Source organism: Aptenodytes forsteri, unplaced genomic scaffold (genome assembly GCF_000699145.1).
Source record: "Aptenodytes forsteri isolate BGI_AS27 unplaced genomic scaffold, ASM69914v1 Scaffold51, whole genome shotgun sequence".
Lineage (NCBI taxonomy): Eukaryota > Metazoa > Chordata > Aves > Sphenisciformes > Spheniscidae > Aptenodytes > Aptenodytes forsteri.
Genome location: NW_008795495.1, coordinates 4,097,021 through 4,109,874, shown reverse-complemented (window position 1 = coordinate 4,109,874; position 12,854 = coordinate 4,097,021). Strand labels below are relative to the sequence as shown.

The 12,854-nt window shown below is 37.0% G+C and overlaps 1 protein-coding gene across 1 annotated transcript in view; it reads right to left on the bottom strand.

Annotated features, from left to right (window-relative positions):
• Positions 1–12,854, bottom strand: part of UCHL3 (ubiquitin C-terminal hydrolase L3) — a 47,171-nt gene that overhangs the window by 5,952 nt on the left and 28,365 nt on the right. Inside the window, exon 6 of the mRNA XM_009281724.1 lies at positions 813–888. Within this exon, the coding sequence (XP_009279999.1) occupies positions 813–888 (76 nt within the window). The remainder of the gene's footprint in view (positions 1–812; positions 889–12,854) is intronic.

The window sequence follows — 12,854 nt, the reverse complement described above, 5'->3', positions numbered from 1 at the left end:
CACACCATGTTTCTGTGATGGCATGGCAACTATATTATAGTTTTCACAATGGCTTCCAGCTCCTCCTGCTTGTTGCCCATCCCACCGTCTTTTTGGGGGGAGAAACCCTAATTCCTACATGACCATTCTCAGGTGCTTCCATGGTTTCTAACACATCCATAACCCTTGCGTCTTTGCTGCTGCATGGATCTCCATGTCATTAGAGAATATCTGAGTAGAAATTGGTGCTACACAATCTGAAGAGGGAAAAAAATAGCTGTAATTCAGAAAAGAGAGACTACTGTTTTACAGTTAACTGTCTAGTGACCAAAGGTAGAAGAAAAAATAACCAGCCTATAACAAATCAGTTGCAGAATATTAGTATCTGATCCTGACTATTCAGTTTAAACTGTATCACTCTATTTAATAATATAGCTAACACTTCTAAAGTGGCATACAGTTCATTTATTAATTCCACAAGCAATTCAGGGACATAACAGTACTTTCCTCTCTGAAACTTCGAGTGTTCATCAATTCTTTCTTGCTTCCTCCTGTCCTTGTAAATCATAAAGGAAGTTTAGAGGCAGTCTAGTATTCTGTACCATTTTATCTTAATAGGAGGGAAATGAGGGAAGGAGAATCCGAAAAAACAATGGGAATGCGGCTGCAATTGTTTGACAGAACACCCCACCCCCCAGACCTTATGATGCAGTTGAAAAGAACCTAGGCCCTACATTACATCAAGTAATCTCTCTCAAACTTTGATAGTTAACAACATTACTACTTGTATTTGTTTCAAACAAATGGAGAGAGTGGATAAAAAGTGTTCTTACCCAATTCATAGAGATGACCACCTACGTTAACTAATGCAATAAAGTGAAGATCTACTTTTTCATCTATACTTGGTGCCTGCAAGACAAAACAAAACAAAAAGAAATTGTGTTCACTAAAGCTCTTATCACAATATGATTAATGAGAACATATCATCATAATATGCAAAACACCTGGCCAACAGAAATCACAAGTGAGAAGCACATTCTGGATCTATACAGAATGGCAGAAGTCACACTGCAGAACATTTCGGAACATAAAGCAGCTTTCTGCAATGCACAAATCAGTAAGAATCCTTTCAGTAAAGTATCTGGAAGTATTTCCAATTACAGCTTTACATAAAAGGTTTATTTTTCATTACTGAATTAGAAGTAGTATCAGCTCAAATACATTAACATTAAAAATAGATATTCATATAAATAGCAACTCCTTCACTAACCCATCTCCCATAACAAAGTGACACAGGGCTGAACTCTGAACCTGTAGTATTTTAAAACTGAAAATATTCACTTGGTCAAAATAATTTTTTCCTCGTAAGCCATGTATAGTACAGTTAACCTGTTCCCTCTTCACAGGCAGTCGAAAGAAACAGTTCACACATCTTAGGTGGGGAGGAAGGAAAACAACCAGAGGTGCCTAGACTGAAATTTCAACGTGGCATTATACCAAGAAAGGACTGAAGTGCAGTGACAGCATCAAGTGACATGACATAAAAAATGGTTACAGTTGGTAAAGATCTATCTAGCCCAGTACTGTGTTGCCAACTAGAGCAACCAAAAGCTTTTTCAGAAGAAAACAGGGCATGCACAGCACGGTACTCTGCCAGCTCACATTCCCAGCATGCATTAAACAGTGGTTTTTGAACTTGTGAGCCAAAAGGTGCATCACCACTGTTGTGTTCAACAGCAACTGATGGTCTTATTTCCTCATCAATCTGTCCAGTCCACATCTGAGCCTTGGTCCACAATTTAAGAAGGTACTGTTTGAGGGAATGGGAAACAGCACCTCAGGTTTTCTTAAATTATCAAGAAAATCTTGAGCATGCCATTTTCTTCCATCTTGTAATTACTGTTAGCCTTATATGAATTTCTTGAAGCACCCCAAAAATCTAAGAATTTGCCAGAAACAGATTAGAGCGTAAAATGAGTTGTAGAACCTTCCAGTCGCATCACGTTTTCAAGACTGGAAGTTTCCTTCTTCCTGATGGTCACGAAAAAAGACTTTAAAAGATGATCTAAATTGAAAACATGTAGCAAACAACCAGAACAATAAAGCAAAGGACAAGAAGTCACCGTAAGTCCTTCAATACATCAAGAACGCCAAAGAACACAGCATTACAGAGGAACTGCCAACAGCTTACAGAAATTCTATGTAGCAAGCTCAAAAACGAGGGAAAAAAACAAAACAAAAAAACCACATAACCTCCCCTCACCCTCATTTGAGATTAATCTCCATGACCAGTTAAAGTGTGAAAGGCATAAATACCCTGTTTCATCTCTGTTTCAGAGGGCCTAGAATGGAGAAAGAGCATTCCTGCTGCTGAAGATGAGGCAGCTATCAAAGGAACGAGAGGACCTTTCCACCAGATCTCCAAGGAGTCTTTTTCCCCTATCGCATAAGTGAATTGCTGTTGAGAATTTTGCTTTACAGAAGGCCAAACAGAGACAGGGCTTAGAAAAAAAAACAAGCAAAACAAGCAGCCTCTAGAGTTTGGCTACCCAGTTGTAAACTTCCAAGGGCCACAGGTTTCCGTAACTTCCTGAAAACGGCACAAGACAGTAGCTGACAACCAATGGGAATAACAACAAGGTGCCATCAATCAACCAACAGTTGAGAGGCATCTAAACCACGGTGCTATAAAAGCGTGCAGGCAGGCAAAGCTGAGTCCTTGCCAAATCCCACATTGCCACCTAATCCCCGTGTAGAGACATGACTTCATGGCTGTTCACTTACCAGTTAAACCTACCAACTAGGAAATCTGGCCTTAAGGAATTTCAGAGTTAGGAGAAAGACTACTGCCAGTTAGTCTCACTTTATGAAGGAAATGGCTTAGCATTTAACAGCTTGCATCTGAACATATGCTACCTGGGCTCAAATTGACATTAACTAGAAGAGCTCGAAGTATCACTATTGTTTCAGAGTACTTTGAGATGTTCAGGATTTGGTTTTGATCACATTTAGAACAAAATACAGTTGTCCCTTTGACCGTTTTAAGGGTTGTGTTCTTTGCCAGCTTCTAATAAACACCTTTTCTGTAGAAGGACACTTGGCATGCTTGGAATGCCGAGCCTATATACAGCTAGAAGATAGAGAAAAGAGGAAGGGGGGGCACAAAAAAAAAAAAAAAAAAAAAAAAAAAAAGCATGATTAACTTTTCATAGAGTTTACTTGAAGACAGTGATGCTCCTATAGAATCCTGCTGAATTTTTGTACATGCCTAATCTAAATAACGTGCTTCCATTAAGTGCTACTGCCACAACCCGTGAGGAATGTTGTTTTTACATTTTTAATTCCCCAACCTCATAGAAAGAATGAAAGTGCCATGCCATTATTAAAGTTTCTACCACATGTTCTAACGTAGACAGCCTCCTTCCTTTGTGATTTCTTTTCATCTAATGGAGATAGTAGTAAATTTACTACCAAGTAGATCTATTACATTTCTTCAAAAATTAGGATTTCAATAATTTTTGACAGGCAATTATTTGCATAATCATAAGCACAGAGAAACAATAGGGTCTGAATAGTCAAAATAACCTAACACTTTGTATTATAAAAAACTGTTGCTTATGACTTAGGCAAACAAGTAACGGGATTAAACTTTCCCAATGTGATGAATCTGATCCAAAATGGCCCCGCCCCTCCTTAGGTACAAAAAAAGATATCCATTGCGTATGTGTGCATGCACACGTGCACACAGACACACACACGAAAAGAAGCCTAGTCAGGCCAATTTCTACTTCACTGGGAAGCTCTAGAAATTCTAACACTTGAACCACAAGATTTTAAATTTCAAAGGAATGGAAAGAAGAGGGAACGTCAGCTTAAGGGAGATGTCTTTTGTGGTCCCCTTGAAAAGCTACACCTTTGGCCAAATTTTCAGCTTTTAATGAACGGTCTGTGTGAATGCTTACAAGAACAAGAGAACCTAGTTCTAAGGAGGCTGCCTGCATGTTCATCACTAGGTAGTGTTTTCAGAGCAATTACAGAGGATTTTCTCTTGATTAGTCTTCTTGTCAAAGACCACTGTAACATCAACATCAGTCAAAAGTGTTGGGATGACCTGTTCCTTTGATTTTTTTTTTCTCTTAGGAGCCCACTCAATGTGCAAAAGGAGACAGCAGTTTTGAATGACCACATGTATGAACCACAAGGAAGGAGAAAGACAGAGGAGTCTAAACGAGATGATTGTCTAACCAGGATTTGGAACTAACCTCTGGGATTCAAGACTCATTTTCCAAGTCTTCCAAAGAGCTGCAGCACTCAGTGAAAGAAAATTTATATTTCTTTCCTATCCGGAAAAGACAGAAAGAGGACAAATACCAGTATCTTGGGTCGCTTACAGAAGGCTATGCTATGGTTTCAACCTTAGTATAAGAAATAAGTTTTGGTAGCATGGGTTAGTGGACATCACTTTTCCAATTTCTCTCTTCAAAAGAAAAAAAACCCTGAAAAATAGTGACCAGTAGACTTGAAACTGATTTGAAGAGGAAAAATGCAAGAAGTTTAGCACTCAAAGTGATGGTTCTGAGAACACCTTCTCAGCTGTAATTTGTTCTCAAGGTATTGAGATAATGCTCAATGATAATATGGTGTATCTTCATGAATACCCAGTCTCGTATACAAAAGTGACAGCCAAGGTTGTCAAGCCCTCTAATCTTGGTTACCACATTAAAAGCACCTAGATAGAATCATAGAATCATTTAGGTTGGAAAAGACCTTTAAGATCATCGAGTCCCAATTTTTCAGAGGATTTGACTGCCTTCTCTTGCTAACCTGGACATTCAAATTAAGTAATAAATAATTACTGACTGCTGTGAGAAATCAATTTTAATTGACTTCTCTCAGACCAATACCCATTAGTTCATGTTATCGAAACAGCACTTCTACGTTTCTTCTTCTATTCTTCACTAGCAGATTTCCAATCAGTAATTTTTTAAAATAGCACTTCCCAAAGTTTTTACTGTACAAATGGCAACCCTTTCTACTCCCTCTTGTTGTACTGAGAAACTCCTTGATTTTACCTTTCACCACTGCATGCTGCCTTCTCCTCATGAACTACAACAGTCGTCTTTCTTGTTGTTGCACTAACATTTAAAAACTCAATGGTACACCTCTATATCACTGTTTGCCCAATCATACCAGCTGGTCTAATAAAGTATATTTCATCACCTACACAGTTTATCTTGCTAATGCGCTTAGGCCATTATCCCAATGTAAAAGTCAGTATTCAGTTTTCATGCATTTGAATTCTTTTGATCTTCAAATAAGTCAGTATTCAGTTTTCATGCATTTGAAATCTTTTGATCTTCAAATCAAAAGTTGCTAACTTAGAACAAAACTGTTCAACAAATTTGATGTGTAACTGTTTTTTTTTCCCCAAAACAGCATCTCTGGGACAAACACACAATTGGGAAAAAAAATTTTTTTTGTCTTGTTCTCATGGACATACTGAACAAGTCCTTACCTCCATCCTGCTTAAAATTTATTTATGAAAGACCACATTATAAAAACAGGTTCGATGTTACATGACAGATTTCCAGCAACTTCTTCCAACTAAATCTTGTATTTTTATTATTCCCTTACGCTTTCTCTTGAGAGAATGGAGTGAAGCAAGAAGTCTCACAAACCAGTTTAGTAGAATGCTTTGCATTACAGGTAGTGACTGGGAAAGAAAAAAACACCACTTGTGTTAAGTCAAAAAATTGGCATCAAGAGTCTGTCAGGTTCTGGAAGAAGAGTGGTAAAGACTCATAAGGAAAAGACAACTTTGCAGAACCTTGAGGAATAAAAAGTTTCAGATGCATCCAATTGAAAGATCATGACAAAAGTAACTGAAGTCTAAGAGAAGAAAAAACCTTAGTGGTTTAACTATACAATTTCACTCACTGGAAGTTAGAAGATACTAAAGAAAAACATATTAAAAAATGAAGGTTACACAACGAAACATTAGGTATGGTTTGGATTCAATACATTTTGAAGCAAAGGGGAAAAAGTGATGCAATTGCTATTGGGTAGATTCGGTGTCTGTAATTCCCATTTTGAAGCATGGAACATGCTTGGGCAAATGTATTGTGTAGGCCTGTGAAAGCCATTTGAATCCTGGTTAAAATACTGCAATTAAAACAAAGACCACTGGAATGATGATCACAAGTTTCAGCAAGATTATTTCTGGCTCATTCTCACAGAACAGTGATATCTCTATTCATGCTCAATATACTGCAGTGAGTTTACGGTATTTGAAATGCTCTGGAGTTTCACAGTTGAACATACACAGCTAATTTAGATCAAGGTATCCCTTGTCCACAATAATGAAAAAGAATTTCTATAAGAAAGGTGCTGAGGGACTGTCTTGAGTGCTGACCCAAGAACAGACAAGAAGTTCCTTTGTTAAGCATTGCCTTATGTATTTTTCTACCATGCTGTCATGGTAGACAAGCTGTCTCAAGTTTATTACCTCTGTGTCAGGTGAGGTACAATTCCAAGCTGCAGGACAGTAGCATCTGATTTTGAACAGGAGAATGTCAAGCAAGAAGGTGAAATTCACAGATGGGCTCTATCAACAACCAGAGCATCCGGATACAGAATGTTTATACAAACACAAATCTCCCTTTAGATCCATAAGCAAGAGGGATTATTCAGCAGTGTGCTGCTCTAAATAGGTATTTCTTGGGTTTTTTTTAAAGAACAGGAACTTTAGTGTGACGCAGAAAGTAAATGTGAGAAAAATGTGAGAAAAAAAACAGAGCATGTTTTCCACCTTGATAAGTGTAGGAAAGAAAAAAGAATTAGGAGATTAGCTTGACATATAAAAGGCAGCAAAATGATCCTAAGGCTAGCAGAGATGCTAAACTAAAAGAACAGATGAGCTGGAAGAATATGAGATCGTTACAAGGATTGAGGAAAAGTCAACATTACTAATGAAGCATGTTGTTACCTACAGCTTAAAAGTTTGCCACATCTACTGCAATTTATCAGGTTTGCATAGAACATTTCCAGACCGTATTTTCAATATTTTTTTTTTTTTTAATAAGTTCTTAACTCATCTGGAGACCTTATCTAAAAGAACAAGGAAAGCGTGTAAGTAGGGAAAGTAGTTTTATTTCAGGAGCATAAATACAGTCTCCCATCATTAAGACTTTCACTCTTAATTTTGAAACAATCTATTTTTTGTCTGTCAATGTTTGTTTAAGTAGTAGAAATGTACTTAGAACTACAAGAAAGTTCAACTGTATTTTAAACGCAATATACAGGATGTTTCCTCCCCTCCCTTAAATTTAAGTGCATAGATTTCTTAATAAAAGCAATACTAGAACATTTTCATACAATGCTGAGACCAATTCAGCCTCTTTGTACATCTAGCAGAATGGTCAGAGCTATACTTGTGGAAGGGCATTGACAGGACAAAATTTGAAGGACAAGGAAGTATTTATTATCAAGCCAACTGGGACAGCTTTAATCCCCATAATGCTGTCTGGTTTTTTTGCATATTAAACTAATTTACATATAGTTTGTATGCTCTTGAATCTTCTTGGAAAGGTATGTTATACAAAAGCGTAAAGACAAGAACAACATTTTAGTGACCAATAAATACCAGACTAGATCGTATTCAGTGATAAATCTTTGCATATAGGACTTACAATTTTAATCTGTCAGATGGAGACAGTCAGGATCTCCATGGAGTTAACGAGTAATACTTTAAAACTATTTTTAGTGGCAAGCTTCTGTTTTGCCAGATACAGTTGTGTTGAAGGCCAGTTATTTTTTGAATGATTGTTTTAAACATTTTCAAAGCAAATGCTCACTGCTAATGGATGAGGAGCTGTTTTTAGAAATTTTCTGAAGTAAGACAGCTTGCCAACAGTGGTTTTCTAGTATAATCACAACAGATTATGCTGCAATGTCCATCCTTGGATAAGTCATGGTTTATTTAATGTTGAAGTAAACTGATGGTCGATTAATGTTTTTGTTCTAGGCAGGCACACTCAAGCTCAAGTCCTCCTCAATAAGTCTTTTGTTAACAACAAGCTTATATAGGCCAAATTCATACAAGATCCCAGTTTCAAATTACAGAAATATGATGTAGAATTTTCCAAGTTTTGCTAAGCAAACAAAAAAGTCCCCAGGTAAAATGTCAGAGGTTTGCCAATGTTAATGGCATAAATATTAAATGGGGGGAGGAAGCATGAGTTGAGGAGAACTTAACTCTGTGCTTAACTCCATGCCTCCTCAAATCCCAAGGTATTTAACTAGTTCCAAATGATAACATCAAGAATGTACCATAGTTCTGAAGATTACAAGAGAGCTAGATACTTAAAAATAGCGATGATTATTCACATAAAGAGAAAGGAGTCTGGGAAAAGGTCTCATCTTGAGATTCTTATCAGGATAAGAACATAAAAGCTGTAAAGAAATGGAAGCATTCTGACACTAGTTTTTAATAGCAATAATACATTAAGAAGGATTTCCGCATCTGGAAAGACAGATCTGTATGAAAAAGTTAATTATTTGGACCACAGTCAGAATACTTATTTCACCTCAGTAAAAAATCCACATACCTCAAACAAGAATTTCTAGTAACACAGGTGAAATGTGGTCATTACCAAAGAATGACAAAAACAAAATCACTGTCCCCATTTTGCTTTTAAGACCATTCACTTCCACATATCAAGGGTTTTTTTGTGTGTACTAAAAGTGTGATCACTCCTTAAAAGCAGGATGAAATACCACTAAATCATTCTTTCAGTTTAGTGTTTCTGATGGTGGTCATAGCACAGTTTAGAAATATTGGCTATTCTGTGCGTGTAATTTTTTTTTCTACATTTTCAAGATATGTTTGTGCCCTGTGGGTGAAGAAGGAAAAAAGTGTAAGTACGGTATTTGATGACAAGCTTTTACTTATTAGAACGTCTTCACCTTCAACTGGATAAAGAAACAGATGTCAAGTGAGAAAGTAAGCCAGCCCCTTGGGATTACAGGAAACATTTCACCTTTACTGAAATACTCAGGGATCATTAAGCAAGATTTAGAATGAAAGAGAAGGAGACTAGGTTTAGGATATGAGGACATAAACCAGGTCTCAAACACAGAAGAAATAATATCATGTGACAAAGAATTAGAAGCCCCTTGGTTTAGCACATCCAAATGAAAGATCATGAAGATGAGGTGAAAAGAAGAGGCTGGATGTGGAGCCTATGGCGAAAAAAAAAGCCACTTCATGAAGGGCAGACTTCATCTATGCTTTGAAAATGATTTGGCATGTGTATTGAATCAAAAATACCTGGACAGCAAAGCATGGAGCGATGTACTTTTGCTGTCCAACGTGGGGGAAAGAAAAAAAAAAATAAAATAAAAGGAAGAAAGAAATCCTAAGAATGGTTGAGAAAAGGCCCCAACAAAAAATGATGCCTTGAAGACCGGAGTTACATGGCAGGCAGCCAGTCATGTCAGAGTAAGAAAAGACTGAAGATGGACTACACTTACAACAGAATGAAGCCCAACAGATGGAAGGCGTATCAAGGGCCGCCAACGACGAAGACGGATTGACGGACTGGTAGCCTTTGCAGGACCTACATGATTACGTTTGGCCCAGGAGAGGGATGCAGAGTGACACAATGGTGAAGCCTTCGTTCTGCTGTGGCTAACCTGAGGCTGCGATGAAGATGGTGGTGAAGACAGCGAGGACGATGACGACTACATAAACATTAAAAAAGAACATACTTAGCCCACTTAAACTTGAAGTAACATACCTAAAAAGGGAACTGCAAAGGTGTCCACTATTTATTATACTACCTTTAACTGATCAAATCTACACAGATAATAATCAAGAATGTGTTGAATTTGAATGAGAAGACAAAAGAACAATGAAAATAAGCAAAGACAAGGTCCACATCTGAAGTTTATCACCAGATAAGCTAGAGGTTATTCACACCCAGTGAACTTCATAATATGAACACAAGTTAGCTGACTCATTCAAGAGATAGACTGTTGGAAAGTGAGGAGGGAGAGGATTTAAGTATCATCTCATGGAAGAAATAGTTGAGAACAGAGAGTGATCAGTTTTGTCTACAGCTACAAAAACTGTAAGCAACAGTTCTTTGGTAATTTGGGAAAGCTAGGTTGTGCTACTCTGGGATTTAAAACAAATCAAGTAACTACTGTAACAGAACCCAGAGTTTCTTTACTGTTCCATGTCTAACATAAAAGGAGAGTAAAGGAAAAGGGAAGCTTACCGTGGTGAGGTTTGCAACTTCCTAAGTTTTTCACCTATTCTTCTAAAATAGCAGGCCAGTGGCAGTATTGCCATTAACACTCAGGATCCCTTTAGTATCCGTGGAAGCAGTAGGACTATGTTAAACCATTCAAATTGTTACTATTAGAAGAAAGACCACAGAAGTATTAAAAATGACTCTCAGCTGCAACTGACAAAGTTACAGTAAATATATTAAGACCAGAAAGGACCATTGTGATGATTTAGTTTTGATCTTCTGTCCCACACAGGCCACAGGACCAATCAAGTTCAAGTTTTGTTTGGATCAGAACATATTCACAAACAAAACCAAACTTCCAAGCTTAACACTTTTTGTTACTACTGAAATAAATTAGGACAAGTCAAGATTTCAATCAATCTTGTCTATAGCTACAGAGACAGTAAGTAACATTTTCATACAGTTTACTAAATACATTAGTGCTAAATGAAAAGGCAACCTTTCTACTCACACTTAATGATGATATGAACATGAAACAATGAATTACATTAGTTCATCTGGTCACGATGTCAAACCAGGAGTTCACCTTCAGCTTATCATCCACCATTACTTTTTCCTCTCAGCTCATATAATACAGAGACAGTAAGTAACATTTTCATACAGTTTACTAAATACGTTAGTGCTAAATGAAAAGGCAACCTTTCTACTCACACTTAATGATGATATGAACATGAAACAATGAATTACATTAGTTCATCTGGTCACGATGTCAAACCAGGAGTTCACCTTCAGCTTATCATCCACCATTACTCTTTCCTCTCAGCTCATATAGAAATCCCCAATTTCACCTTCAGTCTTTCAGAGAATCCCTCACCTTCTGCCAGGAAATAAAGTTTATCTTTTGTGCTAATTACATAGCTTTTATTTGGCCTCAGAAAAATACTCTTGTTTGAAGCTAACCTAAAGGGCAATCCAGATTGTCCTGTGTTGGTGTCTTGTGCTTTTCTAACTCTTGATTTTACACTGCCTGTAGGTTTTGAGGTGTATTTTTACAGTGTCTTCCATGTCACTGATAGAAGTTTTAACAGTACAGGTCTTAGAACCAAACCCTGCAGAGCCCCACTAGCAAACAAAACTTACTCATCGATAATACCGCACTTAGCTGCACCGAGACCTGCCAGCTGCTTGTGAATCCCTTAAAGTTTTGCAAGCAGAATAGAAACTGCAGTTCCTTAAGATATGTCCCACATTATGCACTCAATGGAACGATTCTAGTACACTTCAAAAACTGAGCATGAGATAGCTTCTCTGAAAAAATTATTTTCACTCTGTTTAATCAATGCATAAGTGCCAATCAAAACCATTTACTTTCTTTGTATTATTTTTTAAGCAATTCACCTTCTTTCCTGTTCAATTTTAATTTTTTTTCTTTTCCTATCAAGAGTGGGACAATTAATTGGTTCTTTCTGCTCCTATATTCCTGACCTTAAAGAACAAAGACAGGGATAGGAATTCTTCATGAAGAGCAAGCACCAAGTACAGTAGAAACTGTAGAGCTCAGAGATAAGCATGGAGTGTTATCAAGTCTCATAACCTGCCCAGAGAATAGAGTTTTCCACTGGTTTGTCACAGGTTTTTTTTACCCATTAGCTTCTGATTTTCAAGCATTCTGATCCACCCCTAAATCTCAGAAGCTCCACATAAAAGAGGACAAAACCAGAAAACCTCCAGCCCAAAAATGTAACTATATGAAGAAAGAGGAATTTAGCAATGACAATACTTCTAAGAGTCAGAGAAGCTTACAGGAGTTTAATGGCTATTTACTTCATCTGTACGACTGATTGTTTTTTCAAATTCTTCACTTGAACTGATTTAAACCGAGACATTTTACACTTAGATAAAGTACCAGATGGCTTTAAAAACTATTTATGCTCAGCTTGACTAAGAAAATTCCAAAAGACGACAGATAAAACACTGCTCCTAGAAGTCCTCACAGTCCACAGACCTCCCTGTGGAAGGAGGAACCTGGAGGATTAGAACCTGCTGCGGGGCAGAAATTTAAGAGCTTTGCTGACTAGAGTTCACGATAAAAGGCAAGACACACTACATTATGTTTTACAATTTTGTAAGCTTCTGCTATCAAAAGACAAGATTGTTAGTCTTCCTGGAATCTGCAATATAATAACCGTTTACTTAGAAATAGTTTAAAAAAGTGAAACTGAAAAACTTGAGAGTAGGAATTTACTCTGTCTTTGATGCATTCCATTGACTGGAAGCTGTTAAACTGTGTACTTTTGCTCTGAAAAAACCCTATCTATTAGCACTCCTAGTGTAATTACTATGAAACCATTAATAAGACTTTGAACAATACCAAATTTAAGATTTAACAGTCCAGTGATGACCAAAATATCAAAAAATGTTTTTTATAAAACCTTTTTTACTTTTGTTACCATGTTTACCACAATTCCTCACTGTTACCATTCTTAATGATTGCACTATACTTCTTTGTTTTCTGGCTAATATTTCTAAAACAATGAGAATATATTAAAAACGCCCCTTGCCTGAATGTAATGAGACCAGAAAAGACTTTAAGTTCTCAAAACTGAATTTATAACCTAG